The 22,920-nt window shown below is 36.5% G+C and overlaps 1 protein-coding gene across 2 annotated transcripts; it reads left to right on the plus strand.

The window, feature by feature from the left end:
- Positions 1–372: 372 nt before the first annotated feature.
- Positions 373–8,195, plus strand: LOC109113458 (beta-2 adrenergic receptor-like). 2 transcript variants are annotated; one of them, XM_042765370.1, is made up of 3 exons: positions 373–1,819; positions 3,033–4,253; positions 7,454–8,195. In XM_042765370.1, the coding sequence occupies exons 2-3, from the start codon at positions 3,045–3,047 to the stop codon at positions 7,460–7,462; spliced, it is 1,218 nt and encodes a 405-aa protein (XP_042621304.1). In that variant the 5' UTR covers positions 373–1,819; positions 3,033–3,044; the 3' UTR covers positions 7,463–8,195. The 2 variants fall into 2 exon arrangements, with proteins under 2 accessions (XP_042621304.1, XP_042621305.1); XM_042765371.1 differs by lacking the exon at positions 373–1,819 and having other exon boundaries at positions 2,582–4,253.
- The last annotated feature ends 14,725 nt before the right edge of the window (positions 8,196–22,920 follow it).

Genomic DNA, 22,920 nt, shown 5'->3' on the forward strand with positions numbered 1-22,920 from the left:
AGGAGTGAAATTTTAATGACTTGAAAACAGATTTATTTATTTGAGGACATATAATTTTTCTTGCTTTGGTAGTTTACAATAAAACTACTAAAAATAAAAATATAGACAAATACTATATAAACATTTTAAAAACTACTAAAATGACAAAAACACAACAAAATGACTAAATAAAAATGGAAAATATTAATAAAATTTTTTGCTTGTTGTATAACTTACATGTTCCAATACATCGAGAATCTCAAGACCACTTTTTTTTTTATACCATTTTGTATCGTATTCATGAAAAAAAAATAGTCTGATAGAGAGCAAGCAAATCTCTCTCTCTCTCTCTGTGTTAGTCTTGAAACAAATTCTCTGAAATGAATTGAGTCAATAATCTTGGAAATGCAGTGTGTTTGGTCAAACTGTTATCTCAAAACTAAGAGTCAGCTTTGTGTTCTACAGCAGATTGTCTGGACCTGCACTGATGTTCAATCCAAGTTTGAAGGTTTTTGTATTATCACAGATGGGCCAACATGTGCAGCAAGGTCTTAGACAAATGAAAGCCTTTGTTTATCGCCTGTGCAGTGAAACACAATATCTCTGTCGACCCACTGAACTGTCTGACAGCAATGGTTTAAATTCCAGAAACAAAAAATCCAGACAGAAACGGCTTGTAAATCTCAATATTCAGCAAGCGGCCCGGAGCACTCTGGGATCACGGGTACACAGCAACTATGACAGAAAGCGCTCTCTCTTTCCTGAGCTAATGGTGGCCCACAGCATAAATAAATCTCTGCCACTTGAGGCGATGCAATGTTCACCCAAGATTTAGTAGTTTTTCCCTCATGCGTGTCAGTTTGCAAGAAAGTTAAGTTTAAGTTTAAAAGATGCTGCTTTTTTATTGTTATCATCGGAGAACCAGAGAAACTAATACGCTTTCTGTTTATGTGTCTAAAATTGTAAGCAATGTACTTCCCCTGAGGCTACAGTCCATCAGTGTCAAGCTAGAGTGCTGTACAGCCATCATATAAATTAAACACACACCAAAATCAAAGAAAACAGCAAATGATGGTCCCAGAAACCTTTAACACTTTCCCCATCAGTTTTTTTGTACGATTTACTCACCGTGAACAATCAAGACAATTTCAGTAGCTTTATTAACATGGACATCCTGACAAACCATCTGTCATTCTAATATTTTTCCTATTAAACAGTCTGTCATTTTCAGCAGCAAGCTGAACGTCATGAAATCTTGTGAAACTTTGTCAAGCTTTGCTTGAGCTGCCAGAGGGAAGCAAATGAATGATGGCTAATCTGTTTGACAAACAGAACTGCATTGTAGCATGACCGTCTATACGCTGTGAATTCAGTGTAAACAAAGCCAGAACTAAGATGCAACAACAAAGGAAACAATCAACGTTCTAGAATTAAGTGTAAATGGAGTCAGGGCAATGTGTTGGCTGATCCAAGAGCATGAAACATTTCAGAAATACAAAACAACTTCCACAAAAGGACATCATTTTACATAATCACTAACCTAATTATCTGGTGAACAATTATTCAGTACATTAGTATGTCAGTTTGAAAGGGCCCATTCTGTAGAAGTTCTTCTGTAAAGGCCAGACGTTCTACCACAGGAAGCTGACAATATGGTGCCCACCACAAACCACACGTCCTGCATCCTTCTGAACATTCTGTTCACATTGATATTTAGAGGCGTGGGAAGGTGCACAGAGAACGACTGCACGATGATGGAAGATAAGAATTTAGAAATAGGTTACCTTGCTGACAAGCATAAATTATTGAAGATGATTTGAGAGAGGAAGTGCCTTTCTGGGTAAGCTGTCTGAAATTGCTTTATTACTGCATAAAGTTATCAAATTTTTCATGTCGGTTTGTTTCATTTCAACATGGAAGTATGTAACAATTAAACGACTTTAGCAAAAAATAATGCATTATGGGTGAGGTGGAGGTTTGAGGTCATCTCAAATGGCAAGAAATCTGAGTAAGCTGGATGAAATAGTTTTATTACTTCATAAAGGCATCAAACATTCCACATTGGGTGGTTTCATTTTAGCAAAATATTCTTTTAAAATACTCTGTACGCAGCAGCTTTGTGTGTGTGTGTGTGTGTGTGAAGCTATATTGCATAAAATAGCTGTAAATCAAGAAAATAATACAATAAAACAATGGCACAAATAATGCTGTAAGGGTCAGAAAGTGGTATGTGATCATCTCAAATGATAAGAATTGTGGGTAAGTGGGCTGAAATTGCTTTGTTACTTCATAAAGGCATCAAAATTTCCATCAAAGTTTCCAATTTCCATATGCGTTTTGAAATAAGTTTGTAGTGGCTGCAGCTTTGTTTTAGTCATGTTGCATAAAATGCAGACAACAACAAGCTGCATATCAATCAAATCCTTTAATAAAATCATTAAAAAGTTATATATATATATTCGCTTTTCACACCACAAAGGCATCAAACTTTCCGCATCGGTCTTTATTATTTCAGCACGTAAATAAATATTTATGAGTACCCAGCAACAGCTTTATTTTTGTGAAGTTATATATGCAGATTAGTCCATTAACAATTAGCAACATCAGCAAACAGTTGTAAATATCAATGAAATAGTACAATAAAACCATGCTACATAAAAAGTATAATGGGTCAGAAGGAGCTATGCAATCTTAGGAGAAGTTGTGTGACATTAAAAAGTCTCTCATAGCTATAAGTCAAAAAAACAGTTGTCTTACCCACCGCATGCTCCTCCTCCTAGTGCATGAAAACAAATAAAGTCTCGCCCAGCTAGTTAACTTACAGACTGCAAGTTTGCATGCAATTATCTATTATGTCTGAAAAGCCTATGAACTTTCGAAATGAATGAGTCGCTGATATCTCCTTCTCGCTGGTGGAAAGGTTCCGTCATTGTTCTTCAACGTGAAGTCACCTGGAACCTGTTTCTTGCAGGACATTAACCCAGCATGCAGAGTTATTTAGCTGTACTTTGTGATTGACCAATCCTGTGTCCATTTCTCTTTTTCCCTGAAAGATTCCTCCCAGGATGAGCGCCAACAACTCCAGCCTGGTTGATGATGCACAGCCCCTGTTCATTCTTCCTCTGGCACTGGTCATCTTCCTCACAGTGATTGGAAACCTGTTGGTCATCTTGGCTATCGTTCGCACCCCTCTCCTCCACACCACCACCAACGTCTTCATCATCTCCCTGGCCTTTGCGGATCTCATCATGGGTTGTGTGGTCCAGCCTTTGGGCGCCAGCATGGTGGTGAGCGGGAAATGGCTTTTAAGTGACAAGTTCTGTGACTTGTGGACGTCCGTGGACGTGCTTTGCGTCACTGCCAGCATAGAGACATTGTGTGTCATTGCCGTTGAGCGCTATTTTGCGATCATGAGACCTTTTGAGCATCAGGTCCTCCTCGGGAAACGCAGAGCTGGCTATATCGTCTCCACGGTGTGGATAGTGGCGTCCCTAGTTTCCTTCGTGCCAATCATGAACCATTTTTCTCGTGCAGAATATGTGGCAGCAAAAAATTGTTACGATAAATCAGAATGCTGTGATTTCCATACTAACGAGACCTACACCATCTTCTCCTCAGTGGTGTCCTTCTACGTGCCCCTCGTTATTATGGTGTTTGTGTACGGGAAGGTGTTTGGCATCGCGACCAGACAGTTGAAACTCATTGACAAGAATAGACTCCGCTTTCTGAGCACATGCACAGAAGTCTCTTGTGAAAGTCCAGGTGAAACGGTGCGTAATTTGAGCCGGAGGTCAACGAGGCATGTCGTGAAAGAACACAAGGCACTCAAGACGCTGGGGATTATTATGGGCACCTTCATTCTCTGTTGGCTGCCCTTCTTTTTCTTCCAAATCATCAAGGTTTTTAATCCCGAAGTGCTGTCGAAGGATGTGTTCCTCCTGTTGAACTGGCTCGGTTACACCAATTCAGGCCTGAACCCAATCATCTACTGCCACAGTCCCGAGTACCGCACCGCATTCCTCAATCTTCTAGGGTACAAAAAACTCAAGCGGTTAAATTACGACAATTACGTGCACAAACATCTATGGTCCCTCAGCTCGCGCATCCAAAGCAACGGTTCTGTAAATATGGATTGCTTAGGTCATGAAGATACATCTGCAATGGGTGGGAACGTTTGCGCAGACACGTGTACAGTTTTCAAAGAAGAAGAGATGGAAACTCAGCCTCACAATGACTCAAACGTGGCACAGATCAATGTAGCAGAGATGTCAAAGGTAAGAGAGTATTTAATGTGAATGATGTCTCAAACCGTGCAAGCTGTTGAGGTGTGGTGTGCTATTATTTATCTAAGTGATTGGACTTTCACCTAAAGGATGATCAAATGGTTCAAAAAAAATACCATTAACATTGAAACCACCAATAAGTCCTAGCAACTGTATAGCAACATGCTAAAAACTACTCCAAACACCTTAGAATACACATAGCTAGCATAATGGCATTGAACTATGAAACATCACTGAAATTGTCATCAGAAAAACCTTCACATTTACTTATTTAGCAATTTATTTAGCACTTATTTAGTTGGCATTTACATTTTCACTGTACTAAAGCCAAAAGCAACAATTGATCTGGAAAGTATGATTTTTACACTAACCTCACACTAATCATTGGTCCTTTGGGGTCCACGGACCACAGTTTGAAAACTTTAAAAAAAAAAAAAAAACATTTTTTAATTAATTTTTCCAGATAAGTCCAGATAAACCTCTGATTTAATTTTTCCAGATAATAATTTTTTGACACTGTTATCTTTTAGAGGTGCTTTATAGCAGAGTTGACCTTTGCTTGCATCTTTAAATCATTATTTTCCTGTTTATCCCTGTTAAGCTGCTTTGAAACTATCTGTATTGTATAAAGCGCATTTTAAATAAAGTTGACTTAACAGATACTTTTATCCAAAGTGCAGAACACTGCAAGGAATTTATCATAAGATCCAACAATATATGCAGTACATAATACCACATTTCAAGCTAGAGCAAAAATTAAAAGCAGAAAAAAGAGAGAAATTGTTTACTAGAGAGGACGACTTAAATGAAGTACATTCATTAGTGGTTGTGGTTAAGTGCTTGCATTTCCTTTAGATCACCTAAACAAATCAGTATATGGTCTTTAATTTTTAAAAGTAATTAGATGATACTAAAGACAAAGAAAAACTCTCAAAAAACAATCAGGATTATCTTTGAGAAAGCCACATTTGAGAAACTCCCACGCCTACCATTTCCTTGTGGGTGGTGAATGTGGTTAGTCAGCTTATCAAAATCACATTCTCTTTGAAGCATTTTTTCCTGTTCAATGAATGGCATTGACCCAACACAGGAACTATTACCTGTGACTCAAACAAATAAGTGTAATTAGTTCAATAAAATAAAAAAATAAATTTTTTTAAAAAAAAATCTAAATTTTAGCATTGTTTCCATGTACCATTCATTTTACATTTTATTTCTGTATTGATAGACGTGAGAGCTACTGAGCGAGATTAAACCTCTTATACTTTAAGGTGATATCAGACCATCATAACTGATTAGCATTGCACAACCAGTGAATTGTGATTGTAATGAGTCAGCAGAGATGCTCTTTAGTGTGTTTTGTGAGCATGTGTGTATAGTGTGTGTATGAATATTTAATGGTGGGAAACCCAGGGGTCTTATTAGTTCATTACCTCATTAGTGGAGGGATAATTATAGGAGGGGAAAGGTGCACCATGACAGTGGTTTATGATGTTAGAGGGGCCTTGAGTTCAGGTTTATGGTGATGAGCTAATAATGGATACGTGTTGTATTTGATTAACCATTTTCATCATGTGCTCATCTAAGTGTTTGGAAGACCAAACAAAGTAGTATTACTTTCACAACAAAACACACAGCGATTCCACAACATGGCAGCAGCGGCAACAGAGAGAATAAAAGTTACGCCTTCTTTCTTTGCGTGAACATTTGGGTGGCGTCATGCAAATTCCCACATAGTGACGTAGACGTGGGGGCGTGTTAAAAAAGAGCCGTTTTAGGGGGGTGTGGTTGACTCTTAACTTTTATAAAGAATATCTCTTTGGATTTGAGACTTTAGCCTTTGCAACTTTACAGATCTTCGTTATGCACCAAGACCTTGTAACACTAAAAAAAAAAAGGAAAAATTTAAATATCATCACATTATAAAAACAAAAAAAACAAAAAAAATAAACAAAATTTATAAATAAAAAAAAGGGAAAAAAAGGGGGTAGTGATTACTGCGACTGAAATATCCAACAATAAAAATGATAAACAATGTTAAAAAATCTTTTTTGTTTCCTCAGATGACATCTCTTTAGAGCCTGTACAAGTGTTTCCTATATGCAACAGCAAGTGTGAACTATGATGCACGATTCGCAAACAAATGACTCTTTTAATGAGTCAGTCAAGATCCACAAACCAGCCTCGCTCGTGAGTCAGGGCAATCATTCCGGGCTGCATTTTGCAAAATTATCATGATCCTAGTTGATCGTATAGAGATGACTGGACAGTTACCGAGTTACCAAATCGAATCAAATCCCCAATCAAATATAAACCAAATCTGAATCTGAAAGAATCTTGAAAAAAATATTTTTATATTGTTGTATTATTTCAATAATATATTCCACAAAAATATGAAGCAGCAAAACTGGTTTCAACATTGATCATAAGAAATGTTTCTTGAGCAGTAAATCAGCGTATTAGAATGATTTCTGAAGGATCATGTGACACTGAAGACTGAAGTAATGATGCTGGAAATTCAGCTTTTCCATCACATGAATAATACATTTAAAATTCTGCTGTTTTACTGTATTTTTGTTCAAATAAATGAAGCCCTGGTGAGCATACTGTATGTATAAGTATATAAAAATCTATGGATATTTGTTAACATTTTTTCATCCACCAAGCAAAAAGTCCAATCACGTAGAAAAGAAATATCACACCTCCAACATGCTGCATAATTTTAGATATCATTCATATCTATCAAACAAGTCTCTTTAAATCCCTAACACTGGGAATGGCTTAGCACTATTAATTAAAACAAGTGAAAAACTAAGTGAGCAGTACAGTAAACAGAATCTGTCATAATACTTCAGGTCTGGATCAGAATTCTGGTTCAGTTTGTGGTTGTTTTAATCAAGAACATACATCTTATGCCACAGGGGATTAGACACTCTAGTGTACGTGAATCACCTGTACTAATGATGATTGAAAAGAACACTTTTGAGACACTGCAGACGCAAACACATCTGAGAAACATTTCAGCATAATCCCTCTGATGTCACTCAAGACGTGCGATGAGAGAAAAATACATATTGTGCAAAAACAACGCACTGATACATGTACCAGAGCACACAGAAACACAAACACTAGCTGTCTGTTCTCTTCCAGTTCAAATGTCTAATGATTTCATAATCATTTTCCTCCCACAGGGCCACTGAAGATGGGAAACAGATCCTTTGCTTTTCAAGAGAATTAACTGTACCCGAACGTCATGCTTTTCAACTGGACCTTGATTGTATTTCATTTAAACCATGTGCACAGGCAAAACAGCCAAATCCTTAGGTAAAGAGCAGCAAAGCGGAAAAATGATAATCGAGAACAAACCGTGACATAAAAATGATCACGTACTGACAGTTTTTTGAACTTTAAACAGAATGAAACTGGAAACTGAAGTCCTAAACTGTCATCTCTTTACCTCACAAACCATCAAAAACAAATCTGTGTGTGGATGTTTTTTTCCATGTTTCCATTTCAGTCACTACCCAGAGATGAATTGGAATGCATAATGCGTGTGATCAATGTCCAAAATGTGAGCAAAAATTTCCTTTGGTGATTAAATAAATGAGAAAGTCTCGGAAACATTATTAGAAAAATAATTATGCAATAGCACATGCACAACAGTAGTGTTTGTACTACATCTAGTTAGTTCAGGTATTTTCTTCATCAATGCAAATCGCTCCAAAAAGTACAGAATCTTGTTTCTGACATGGGATTAAAAAAAAAAAAAGAAAAATTGACATCTTATTATTCCTTTACATCTTACTATTCCATCGATTCTTCTCAGAATTTCAAGTTTATTTCTCACAATTCTGACTTTATTCTCGCAATTCTGAGAAAACATTTATGATGTAATATCAGAATTGTGATAAAAAATAGTCAGAATCACAGACTTTTTTTTACAACACCCATTTCACATTAAGCATCAATTACTTTATATCTTGCAATTCTGACTTTATTTCTCAGAATTCTGAGTTTACATCTCAATTAAATTTTTCTCAGAATTCTGAGTTTACATCTCACAAGTAAATTTTTCTAAGAATTCTGGGTTTATATCTCACAATGCTGTTTTTTTTTTGTCACAGAATAAAAAAAAAAACAATAATAATTGCAACTTTTTCTCACAATTCTGAACTTTTTTTTCACAATTGCATGTTTACATCTTACAATTCCATCTTTTCTTAGAATTCGCAATAGTGAGTTTACATCTCACAATTTTGACTTTATATCTCACAATTCTGAGATAAAAGTCTGAAATTTTGAGATGTAATATCAGAACTGCAAGAAAAATAGTCAGAATTGTGAGATCAAAAACTCGCAATTATCTTTCCTATCCCATGGCAGAAACAAGCTAAAAATAAATAAATAAATAAATTCACTGAATTCAAACTGTCTACTCAAGTAAACACCTCAAATATTGTAATAAACCACCAAAAAAAATTATTTATTTTTTTTAAATCCAAATTGCAATTCGTGACTGAAAGGAAATAATCATGGTATAATATTTCTTAATTCACCCACCATCAGCAGGTGTGACAAAGCATTAATTTTTGGACAGTACACAACTCTGAAATGTGGGTCAACTTGATATTTCGCTGGCTGTCTTGTGTCACATATCTGAGCATCTGTTAGATTTCAACACTTCAACATCAAGCATACAGCCCAGATTAACACAGTGCCAAAGTCTATGGCTTATAAATATGCAACTCTTGCAAAACAAATCATGACATTGAACAGTTGCATGTCTGAGTGTTTGGTTTAGGATATTGATTAAATGTTAATGCATCGTGGCATCAGTGCGCTTGGTGGTTAGGACAACCTCCTATTCATCTTCTGATCAGAGCACTGAGTCGACTTTACTTGCTTCTTTGATCCTGACTGTCTGTAACTTTTATCCTTGTGAAAAAAAAATTGAGAAAAAAAAAAACCTTGTCCAGAAAATTGAAACAAAATGAATAAATGCTTGCACTTCGTAATATATTTACAAAAATTCAGCTACTACATGTTCAAAGTAGTCTTTTTTCATGGTGAAATCTTGCAGGGCTACGTGGAAATATTTGATTCTGAGGAATTAAACTAACATATGCTGTATCTTCATACTTTATGAATTCAAATCAATGCCTTTTACAGGGGAACTGAGTCATTTTAATTGGTCTGTTCTCTCTTGTCATCATCATGTCATGGAAAACATCAACTATCACAACTATTCAAATAGTGGAAGCGTTATTATTAACTGCAATCTCACAAAAGGTCAGAACATTGTGTGAAACCACTGCATCAGTCTGAAATGAGCATCCGGAGGTTTCATTCCAAAATGAGATGCAAGAACCTGACAATTTGGAGACGAATACAAGCTTGATCCCTACAGTGTCAATCAGTATGAGGACCTGATATAAAAAAAAAATCATATTTTAGCTGCAAATCCCTTTTTACCTTCCACAGGAGGTTCATGCAGAGGAGGCTATTATGCTCTTGTTATTTATTATGAACAAATCACCTTCTGGAGGAACACAGGATTTGATATTTGTTGAGTATGAAATGGTGTACGACCATTTTACTTAAGCTATGTATTATTTCATACATTTATGGAATGTTACTATACATGTATATTTACAAAAGATTTCTATTTTCAACAAATGCTATTCTTTTTTAACTTTCTATTCACTAAAGAATCCTGAAAAAAAAATGCATCATGGTTTCTACAAAAATATTAACTGTTTTCAACCTTGATAATATTTTAGAAATGTTTCTTGAGCAGCAATTAAGATTATGTTAGAATGATTTCTTAAAGATCGTGTAATGTGTGTTAAGTTTGAAGCGGTATACTACTTTTATACTATATTTATACTGTGTGCACTGTGCACATTTTCTGTATGCAAAATATGCAGTACTGAGCAAAATACACAATACGATGTGCTTGATATGACTTTGCATTTCATGTGTGATGAATGAACTGTAAGTAAAATCTATGATTTTCAACATCTTTTGCTTAGCTCATTATTTGATTGATTTGATTAAGTGAGTTTGCTTTGCTAATTTGATTAAAATGCAAAAAAACAATCAAAATATCACATAAAAGGGTTTAGAAGAACTATGCAACCATTTCACATACTATTTTACATGCTGCTCATTATGTAGAAAGCAGTAATGCTGGTATTCCATTCTCAACACCGCAGCCACTGGGATCTTTCCTCATCTGAAAATGCATGAGAAGAAACACTGACATCCAGTGTGTTTCCGTGAGAAACTTCCATAACTTTCTCCAGGTTGTCTTGAATTAATCTGTGTCATGCTCATGCATAAAAATGTTTACATCCTTGAGATTTCAAAGCAAAATAGTTTATTACGAATGCACTCTACAAAGAATGTCAAAAATGTAGTTTTAGCATTAATCATGAGCTAGCATATGCTACTCCTCCAGCATCATACGACATTCCCTGACATGACTGCTATTAAAATAGGCCAAGTGTTAAATCATAAGAAAATACAAACAGCATAATAGATAGTGACAGCTTTCAAAACTTGCACAGTCCGTAACACCATTCCCTCTGGATTAGTGTTGAGCAGCAACTGAATAACACTCAAAAGATTGAATGAGGTCAAAAATTCAGAAAACACACTTGTGGTAACCCGCTTGACTAGCTAACTAGAAGTTGTTATGCTACAGACATACTAACATACGTATGTTAGAAATGTTAATGTTAGCCTATGCTGATCAGCTGGTTTAAGCTGGTCAAGCTGGTCTCCTAGCCTGACCGGCCAAAGAAGTGGTCAAAAACTCTCTAAAATCAACCCGCAGCCCAGCAAACCAGCTTACACTGTTTTTTCCAGCAGTTGCTCAGCTTTTAGGATACATAAGCTAAGAGGAAATAGTTTAATAATGTAAAATGACATTAAATAGAGCCCGTGGCCCAGGTCACTTTTTCACTTTAAATTAAATTAGACTTAATGTGACAGTTGTTTAAATGTATTCATTAATTCTCATTCATTGTTATTCATTGTCATCTGTCATGTTTTATATTAAATTAAAAATGTATAAATATGAAATAAAGTTTCATAATAAGTACACGAAACCTCAAAAAAATCATAACCTGATTTGACATTTAGTGAGTTTGTTCTGTGAAGGACCTATCAGATTCAAACGTTTTTTATTTTTAACGATTCATTAAAAGAGCAACCCATTAGAGTCATTTGTCGTGAATCAGACTATATTGTTTGCATTGCATGTTTAATTTGCTAGCAACTGGAGAAAGGAGGCTTTTTTTTAAACTTTCAAAGCTCTCAAAACTCAAAATTTGAACTTAAATGATAAAACACTTGAGATTTAAATAAATCTGTTTGAGGCTAACCCCATTTATCATCCAATAACTGAAATCTCACAACGTTTCGAAGCATCAGGTGATTTGGTCAGTTTGATGTGAGCTCTTGTGTCTAATCCCAATTCAGACTGCAAACCCACAACTCGGGTAAAATATGATTTCTTGTGCCATGGCGCTATAGATTCATATTTGGTACTCTAACTGGAGCTTCAAACATGCTCGAGCATGAATGTGGAGAGACAACGCAAATTAACTGAAAGCTTTTGTTTATGCCATTTGGTCTGGAGTTGTTTAATCCTCACCTTGTAACAGGCTCGCATTACAACCTTTAGTTGATGTTCCACATTTGCTTGTGTCTCATTTCAAAGGCTGCACTGTCCGGAGGTCGTATTTGTCAGCCGCATACATCATCGAGGCTGTCTCATTTCATAAAACCAACCATAACAAACAAACATAAATAAATAAAGTGATTTTAACCTAATGTTATAGCACTTGCATATCATTGTTCTCTTGTTGATTTTGATTGCTTCCATTGTCCTCATTTGTAAGTCGCTTTGGATAAAAGCATCTGCTAAATGACTAAATGTAAATGTAATTAGATATACAGGTAATGGTAATTTTTATAATTGTTGATTTGCTTGAAATGATTTGAAATGAGATGTATGCGGCTGATAAATGCGACCTCTCGATGAGGTCGAAATTACACTGCTATTATTTTATTATTTTGAGAACTGTTAATTATTGTAAGCGATTATTGTTTTCAACACTTCTAAAACCATCACACCACATAAAAGCGACGAAGGCTCTTTTGCATCATAACAGTGTGATTGGTTTCATGTTACAGTAAGTTGAGAAACCGTTGACAGAGGCAGAGGAAGTGATTATCAGATGACTGATAAGAGCATTCGTTTAGCCGTTTTTTTTTTTGACATTACACTCAGAAAAAACTTACAACTGTTACTGAGTGGCACCTTTTGAACCTTTAAGATACAAATACATACACTTTAAGGTATCAATGTACCCTTTAGGTACAAATGTGTACCTTTTTAAAAGGTACCAACCTTTTGTACTGCCACAAAAATTACACATTTCACCTTCAAACTACAGCTTTCCCAAAAGTTCCATTATGATTACAGATACAGTACATGTATAGATAGAAAAATCTCGGTGCAGGTTTCCTTTCGAGTCTTAGCTTTCTCTAAGTTCTTTCGCAGCCACATAAACGGAGCTGAATTTTTAACAGAAAAAAAAAAAAAAGTGAAACTGCTTCTCTTTCTTTCTCATCACTTTAGTTATGTAGCTAATGTTTGCTTTAGAGAGGAAAAAGCTTCCAGAAAATTACTCTACCTCTGGCTTTCTGTAATATATATATATATATATATATATATATATATATATATATATATATATATATATCCCAGGCCTAAAAGCATGCAGGTCTGATTGCTCATGGGAACCAGTCTGGCCGCTCCAGCACAATGCTCCCTCATCAGAGTAAAGTAAGGCTTTCTTCATCAGTGATTCATACTGCTGATGTAACAGCATGTGGAGCCGCTCTGCACGCACACAATATGCACACATGAATATACTGAAGAGAATGTAGTCAACAGCTTTAGAAAAACTAGGCTAAATCTTAGTCTGTCTAATCACATCGAGAGAAATACAAATATAGATATGTCAAGTTTAATTAATTCATGGTTCATTAATGCTTCAGGATGTAATTACATAAATAATTTTAATAAAATTAATCAGTTGTTGTAAAATGATATATTATATATATAGAGAGAGAGACAGAACACCAACCAAAATAATCCAGAATTGCATTTCAGTGAGTGAAATAAGTATTTAATTCGAAAGCAAATCATGACTTACTACTTGGTGCAGAAATCCTTGTTGGCAGGCACATAGGTAAGATGTTTTTTGTAGTTGGTCACTAGGTTTGCACACATCTTGGGAGAGATTTTGGTCCACTCCTATTTACAGATTCTCTCTAAATCCTTAAGGTTTCTTGGCTGTCGTTTGGCAATTCAAAGTTTCAGCTCCCTCCACAGATTTTCTATAGGATTGAGGTCTGGATACTGACTAGACCACTCCATTACCTTAATGTGCTTCTTCTTGTGCCACTGCTTTGTTGCCTTGGTGGTATGTTTTGGGTCAGTGTAATCCTTGAAGACTTATCGATGACCCATCTTCAGTGTTCTGGCTGAGGGAAGGAGATTCTTGTCAAAGATTTTGCGGTCAATGCAGTGAAGTCGTCCTGTACCCTTAGCAGAAAAACAGCCCCAAGGCATAATGTTTCCACCTCCGTGCTCCGTCATGGCCAAAAGTTTTGTCAGTGACATAAATTTTGTGTTTTGCAAAGTTTGCTGCTTCAGTATTTGTAGTTTATTTTTCCACGTTTCTATGGTATACTGAAAAACAATGATAAGCATATCATAAGTTTTAAAGGCTTTGATTGGCAAAAAATATAATGAGTCAGTATTTACAGGGTTGACCCTTGTTCTTTATAACCTCTGCAATTCTCTCTGGCATGCTGGATTTTAGCTTCTGGGCCAAATCCTGACTGATGGCAATCCATTCTTGCCTTATTAGTTCTCGAGTTCATCATAATTTGTGGGATTTTGCTTGTCCACTTGCCTTTTGAGGACTTACCACAGGTTCTCTGTGGGATTGAGATCTGGGGAATTTGCTGGCCACAGATCCAAAATTTCAATGTAATGATCTTCGAGCTACTTCTTTATCACTCTTGCTTTGTGACATGCTGCTCCATCATGCTGGAAAATGCACGGATCATCACCAAATTGCTCATGGATCGTTGGAAGAAATCGCTCTTGCAGAATGTTTTGATACCATTCCTTATTCATGGCAGTGTTTTTTGGCAGAATTATGAGAGAGCCCACTTCCTTGGTTGAAAAGCAAACCCACACATGGATGGTCTCAGGATGCTTCACTGTTGGCTCAGGCAGCGTTCACCTTTTCTTCTCTCAACAATCAATTTTCCAGATGTCCCAAACAGTCAGAAGGGAGCTTCATCAGAGAAAATAACTTTGCACCAGTCTTCTGCTGTCCAATCCTTGTACTTCCTGCATAATTTCAGTCTGTCCTTGATGTTTTTCTTGGAGAGAAGTGGCTTCTTTGCTGCCTTTCTTGACACCAGGCCATTGTCCAAAAGTCTTGGCCTCACCGTGCATGCAGATGCTCTCACACCAACCTGCTTTCATTCCTGAGCAAGCTCTGCACTGCTAGTGACACGATTCTGTAGCTGACTCCTCAGGAGGAGACATCCTGGCGCTTGCTGGACACTCTGGGACAGCCTGAAGACTTCTTCACTGCAGTCGAGGCTCTCTCCTTGAAGTTCTTGATGATCCGGTAAATGGTTCTTTCAGGTGCATTAGTATTTGTTGCAATTTCCTTGCATGTGAGGCCATTTTGATGCAAAGCGATGATGGCTGCACGTGTTTCTTTGGAGGTAACTATTGCTAACAAAAACACAATGATTGGAAGCGCTTCTTCCCTCCATCTGCTCTTACAATCTATTTAATATAATAGTGATTTTACCGAACTAGTACTCATTCATACTTTCAAGTGTGCTGCTGATATGATTAGTCAATTAATGTTAGCTGGTCATTTTGTGTCAGGATCAAAAAACAGTGAAATTTGTTTTTTTTTGTGAAAAGTTCATTTTTTGGCCAATAAAACCCTTTAAAACTTATATGCTTATCATTGTTTTTCAGTATACCATAGAAACATGTGGAAAAATAATCTACAAATAATGAAACAGCAAACTTTGCAAAACACAAAATTTATGTCACTGCCAAAACTTTTGGCCATGACTGTAGAGATGGTGTTCTTGGGGTCATAGTCAGCATTTCTCTCCCTCCAAACACAGCGAGTCGAGTTAATGCCAAGAAGCTCAATTTTGGTCTCATCTGACCACAGCACTTTCTCCGAAGCCTTCTCTAAATCATTTAGATGTTCTTTGGCCTACTTTAAATGGGCCTGTACATGCGCCTTCTTAAGCAGGGGGACCTTGCGGGCGCTGCAGGATTTCAGTCCATTGCAGTGTAGTATGTTACCAATGTTTCGCTTGATGACTGTAGTCCCAACTGCCTTAAGATCATTAACAAGCACCACCCTTACATTCCCATGACCATCCCTCTCCTTTCTCACGATCATCCTTACCCCATGAGGCGAGATCTTGCACGGAGCTCCAGACCAAGGCTGACTGATGGATGTTTTGTATTTCTTCCATTTCCAAATAATCAACCAGTTGTCTCCTTCTCACCAAGCTTCTTGCTGATGGTCTTGTAGTCCATTCAAGCAGATCTACAATCTTGTCTCTGACATCCTTTGACGGCTCTTTGGTCTTGCCCATGGTGGTAGGAGAGGTGGGAATGGAAGATACAGACTGTCTGGACAGATGTCTTCTACACCTAACGAGCTGAGATTAGGAGTAACTTCTTAAAGTGACAGGACTAATCTGTGTTCCACATGGGCACATAACCAGTCTGTGGGTGCCAGAATTCTTGCTGGTTGGTAGGGGATCGATTCTTATTTCACTCATTGAAATGCAAATCAATTTCTAACCTTTATATTATGTATTTTTTTTGGATTTTTTGGTTGAAATTCTGTCTCTATCCGTTAAAATAAACCTACCATAAAAATTACGGACCCTTCATTTCTTTGTAAATGGGCAAACTTACAAAATTAGCAGGGGATCAAATAAATATTTCCCCCACTATATATATATATATATATGTGTGTGTGTGTGTGTGGGTGTGTGTGTGTGTGTATATATGTATGTATACTTTTGTGGTTACAAGTTTACATACCCCTTGCAGAATCTGCAAACTGTTAGTAATTTTAACAAAATAAGAGGGATCATAAAAATTGCATGTTATTTTTTATTTAGTGTTGTCCTTAATAAGCTTTCAAATAAAAGATGTACTCCAAGACAAAATAATAACTACATTTATAAAAACAACCCTGTTCAATACATACTTAATTCTTAATATTTTGTGTCATTACCTGAATGATCCACGACTGTTTTTATATTTTGTGATATATTGTGATATTGTTCTGTTGAGTCCCTTGATTTTCCTGAACAGTGCCCACGGTTCTTCAGAAAAATTTTCCAGGTCCTGCAAATTCTTTGGTTTACCAGCATATTTTCCATATTTTAACCCTTTCCAACAGTGCCTGTATGATTGTGAGATCCATCTTTTCACACTGAGGGTTTCTACCATAACTATTATAAAAAGATCAAACATTCACTGGTTATCAAGAAGGAAACATGATGCATTAATAGCCAGGGGTGAAAACTTCAGAATTTCAATTTGAATTTCAATTATTATTATTATTTAAATTATTATTCTTAACATTTTTGCAGGTTCTGCAATGTGAACCTATGACCACATCTGTATATGCATACAGAGAGAGAGAGAGAGAGAGAGATATATAAAGAAAAAAAAAAAGTGAACAATTCCTGTAAATTCATAACCAACAACAACCACTTTAAAAACCCTCAATACTTCTACATCTTCTGCAGCAATAGATACAGAGCACAGATTGCACATCCTTCTCTAAATATGCCTTGAATTCAGTCAATGTCAAAACAATACTTCTTCATTTGCTATTTTTACATATGTGTGCCTGTTTTACTGACGTGTGTGTTCTTCAAATGGCACACATGCCTACTGCACTACAAAGACATGGGAGGATAACAAGCACAGCTGCTGCAAAAGTAGTGCAGATTCATCAGGACAACAGATGAGAGAGTTCGAATGAAGAGCCCTCATAGTAGTTTAAAAGACTTGTCTCATTGTCACTTCAATGCAAAAACCTTGAGATCATCCATTCAGACTCCTCAGGAATTACGGAAGCAGGAGCTGAGGTAAATTATGTATGTGAAACAATAGAGGAAGACACTGTTTGCCTCCAGGTATAATCTGTTGTCATGACAGGCACAAGCAGCAAAACATCATGACCACTTGTCAATTATTACTGCTTTCTTTACCTCTAAATAATATATACACTAAACCATAGAAGTATATTATTCAGAAATGAATTTCAGAACAAAGAAAAGAAGTACATTTCAGTTGATAAAAGACTTTTGAATCAACAGTGCAATATATATATATTTAAAGTTTCGTAAATACTTTGCTGAAGCATATCAATTTGGCCTGACAGTGCTTAAAGGGAAAAGTTATGTTTTACAGCAGCTTTAATGGACTGCAGATATTCTAGACTCCTTCCTAGACTTAAAAATAGTGTATTTTAAGGCTGGAGTGTGAACCCATATTAGCCAGGGGACAGTGCTCAAACCTTCAAACATATTCTCGCCAGTACTTTCAAATCCCATCCTTGTGGTGCGGCTGATACAGAAGAACATAAGCAGCATACAGTGATATGGAGAGACACAGAGGAGACTGCTGACAAAGGAATTGTTGAATAAAGTCGTTATTTTTGTTTTCTTCGCTTACAAAAAGTATTTTCGTCACTTCATAATGTTACGGTTGAACCAGATGGACTATTCTTATGATGTCTTTCATACTTTTCTGGACCTTGACAGTGTAACTTACTTTGCAGTCTATGGGACAGTCACAGGCCTCCCGGTTTTCATCCAAAATATCTTAAATTGTGTTCCAAAGACAAACAAAGCTTTTACGGGTTTGGAATGACATGGGGGTAAGTGATTAATGACAAAATTTTCATTTTGGGGTGGAGTATCCCTTTAAGAATGTTTCATAATCTTTCATCTAAATATACCAGATATGAGGCAAATCTGTCATTGTATGTGAGAGGGGAAGGGTTTACCCTAAAAATGAAGATTTTCTTAAAGCTTACTCACCCTCAGGCTATCCAAGTTGTAGATGGGTCTGTTTCTGCTTCAGATTTGGAAAAATGTAGCATTACATCACTTGCTCACCAATGGATCCTCTGTAGTGAATGGGTGCCATCAGAATGAGAGTCCAAACAGCTGATAAAAACATTAAAATAATCCACAAGTGATCCATACCACACCAGTCCATCAATTAATGTCTTGTGAAGCTAAAAGCTGTGTGTTTGTAATGAATAAAAATCCACCATTAAGGCATTTTAACTTTAAACCGTCCATAATCCACAATAACACTTCCTCCAATGAAAAAGTCCATCCCCTCTTGTCCGCTCACATCAAAATTCACCAACATATTTGTTTAGAACTCTTTTGGGATGTTTTCACTTGTAAGCGGTGCTTGATTTGTTCATATTCATATCTCTCCTGCTTCAGACGAAATGACTTTTTCAGTAAGATGGCTAGGAGACTCGTATTTTAGCCACAAGCAATTATTGGATAAACATGCAGTGTTTTTGCTTTACAAGACATTAACTGATGGATAGCAGTCATGTGGATTACTTGTGGATTTTTGTGACGTCTTTATCAGTTTGGACTCTCATTCTGACAGCACACATTCACTGCATAGGATGGATCCACTGGTGAGCAAGTTATGTAATGCTAAATTAAATAAATAAATCATCATCTTGAGTAAATTTTAAGCAATTTTTCATTTTCGGGTGACCTATTCCTTTTTGTTTTTCATTTATTTTTATATTGTGACATCTCTCAGATTGAAAAGGATATACAACAGGGGAAAAATGAAGGCAGGACTTGATTTTATTCATTAGGAACTGACTGAATCACAGTAAGTGGGCTATATATGAGAGCCCGCTCATTATGATTGAAGACATTACATGCATGGATGATCTGTTCATAAAAACATCAGGGACATGCATTTAAAAAGTACTTAGTCAATTTCATCATGTTCCACTCCATTTACATGCTTTTTACATCTTCAAAACAGCTTAGAATAGCTGAGAGTAGAGGCTTAAACAGGCTAACCTCAAAACAGTTTGTCTTTCAAAACCATGAATACGACTGAAAGCCCTTGCGTTTATGGGACAGCAAACAGAAATGGGGCTTCATACTGAGAAAAACTAACTCTTTCAGAATGTCAAAGTCTACCAGTGGTCAAAGTATCTTTTCAACAAAACAGCATCTGAAAATGTGCATGAATGCATGTACACCCGGTGCAGCAATGTTCGTGGTTTGCTGGATGTAGAGCATCATGTCTTGTAGATCTTGACAAACACATGTTACCAAGGGGGCTTTGCAGGATGATAAGTTTCATTCACACTCATTTTTGTTTGGACAAATTGACAGTGAAGGAAAATCTTCCCTTGAAGGGATGGTTCACTCAAAAAATCCAAATTTCTGGCATCATTTACTCACCTTCATGTTGTTACAAACCTGAACAAAAGACTTGCAGGTTGTACAAATTTCGTGTAGAGGGTGAATAAAAGATGACAGATTTTGCTTTCACAGAAAAAACACTCCACATGCTCTGTACAAAAATCACAAATAAATGAACCTGTTTTGATGCTCTATCCATGCAAGCTGAGCGCATGACACATAATGAAACCCATGCAGCATTCAGAGTGCATAAAATACGGACATTCATTTTGTTCTCTGCTCATACTAGAATGTTATCATTTCCCATAGCAACATGCAAAAGGCAGATTAGTGAATATCATTAAAAAGATTTCAGGATCCACAGAGATGCTTTCACATTTTTTTTAGAGACCTTTAATCGGATTCTCAACTGTGACAACGATCTTACAAACAGAGAAGGGAGGAAAGCAAAAGGCGGAATATAAGAATGAAGTGGAGTGAAAATAGAGATGGCCGTCATGAGAAAGGGAATTACGTTGTGATGTAGAGAGAAGCTGGGAGCTGTGGTCACTAAAAAGCAAAATGGATGGACGTTTTGTGAGGAGGAGAGTTAAAAAGCATGATTTAAATGTACCTTCTTACAACAGAGATGACGCCACGGTTTTATGTATCCTAAATGATTTATCATCCTTTGGCACCTTCTCAAGAAAGTGTTCTGCTACATAACAAAGCAAATAAAAGCCATTAACAACCAGAGAAGACACATCTGCTATTGCCAGGCAAACAGTTCTTGGACAGCAGGACCGTAATTGGCTTGAGCATGTGGAAGCCATCGAGCCCTGATCAAATAAATATAAATGAAAAGCCAAAGTCACATTGATTCAATAACAATGATAAATGTCAATTGATTTTTACTGCACATATTTAATTTAAATTGCAGAAATAATCATGAGTCCCCTCAGACTCGGTGATCAGCTTTTTTGTCTATCTATCTATCTATCTATCTATCTATCTATCTATCTATCTATCTATCTATCTATCTATCTATCTTTCCATCTGACTGTCCGTCCATCCATCCATCCAAAAAAATAACACATAATTCTACATGTATTTTAAAAAGGCTATATACAAAGAAGTTCAAGCAGAAACTGCTAATGCAAATAAAGGGCTTCTTTCAGTCTGGTCCGCAGATGTAGCACTGCAGCTAAGAATGTGTATTATGGAAATATATTTCTGCATTCTACATCGCAGCCTATGAATCCTCTTCTGGGAACATGTTTGGAAGCTGTACATGTATTGCCTTTTAAATACATGCAAATCACATTTGAGTGGAGTATATTTTGTATAAAGTTATGAAAAATAAAAAGCTAACAGCTTCAAAAAAAAAAAAAAAAAAAAAAAAAAAGCATATTGCAGAAAATTAGTCAAGTCATAAATAATATGTGCAGAAAGAGACCAGAATCCTTCAATAGACAATTTTGCACCCATAAGTGCCATATGCACAACTCTCAAATAAACACATAAGTAGCCTAATATAAATCAAAGAATGTGTATCTATTCTGAATGGGATGGAGGCTGTAAATGGTGTGCTTATATAAAATTCACTTGCGTGTCCCTTGCTTGTCCCTTGTTTATTATAATAATATGCAGACCAATATGATATTAACTCAGCTTGCACTAACGCCACTCGCTGATGACGTCAGGTGCCACATTATGTTTTCCCCTCAAGCCCTTCCAGTTCTGATATATGAAATGTCCAAAGACAAAGATGCACAAAAGAGCATTTCTCTGAATGTCAGAGCTGTGCAGCTCTCTTCAATTGTTTTGTTTACCTCTTCATTACCAGCATGCACTGCAGCAGGGGAAAATTTACTGTTAAAAATGATGAATCGGAAACCTCAGATCAGAGAAGATGCTCTGTGTAGATCATTAAGAGAACTCATTAAAACATAGTGGACCAAAAAACAATCCCAGCAAAGAATAAAATGTGATAAAAACACTTGCGACAAATCAAGTCCCAAAAGCCAAGCAAATTAAAATAGTATGGTGGTGTAAATTAGATTCAGTGTTTTTTATAGGTCATTATTATTCATCAGAGCAGGTGTTTGCCTGACAGGTGCTTGTTATTGGCAGCACAAAAGAGCTGATTTCTGATCCTCAGGCCATGAAAGCTCATCATTTAAAACTAACCACAAAAGTAACAAAGAATTAATGCAAGCTCATTAGTTTGCCTTATTATGTTGACCTCTGGGCTTGTATCAAATTAGCATTTTTCCAATTTTACTTTATTTGGATGGTGTTTTGTGTCACTGCTTACTATTTAATGCTTCTCTGTCCCAAAGGAATAGTTCAACTTTACCCCAGAGTTAAAATTTACACATCGTTTACTCACCCTAATGTCGTTCCAAACGCTGATGTTTTCTTTCTTCACACTGGCTAAAAATAGATGATGAGGTTAGCCTCGGTAGTCGGTACTCTATCCATATTGATCAATATCAATCAGTGTTAAGACAGCTTCATAAGAAAGTGAAGCGACTGCAGCTCGATGACATAGACTATTTGAAAACTACAAAAAACGGGTTTTTTGTTGTTGTTGTTCTTTCTTTCTTTACTTTTCAGCGGCTCTGCTAAAAAGTAACATTTCGTAATACGAATTGAACTAGCCCTGAACATTTTGCGATAAAAGCCATTTCTTCATATGGACAACAGACAGATATGTAGGCAGGTGATTCAGGTTCGTCTCGCGCAACCGTAGTGGCGCCACTACTTTACAGAGTTACGTTACTTAAACTATTATCATTCATAAGTTTTTTTTAGTGGTGAGTGATATTTATTTTTATTTGCTGGACTGTTGCTGATTTGTAAGATTATTACTCGATAATATTGTTTAATTTATGTACATAATTTTTGCCTCCTATGGGATTATGACGTGCGCACTGAGTTTGTTTTTATTTCACGAGTATATCGTGCGCATCTTTATACAGTGTTCGATTGCCCCCAAAGCTCCAAGTAAAGCTACGTTAGCCCAGGGTCCCGGAAAGGCTTAATGCAGCGCGGTCTATGGTACGTTACTTCCTCACTAGCGTAACGC

This window comes from Cyprinus carpio, chromosome A10 (genome assembly GCF_018340385.1).
Source record: "Cyprinus carpio isolate SPL01 chromosome A10, ASM1834038v1, whole genome shotgun sequence".
Classification (NCBI taxonomy): domain Eukaryota; kingdom Metazoa; phylum Chordata; class Actinopteri; order Cypriniformes; family Cyprinidae; genus Cyprinus; species Cyprinus carpio.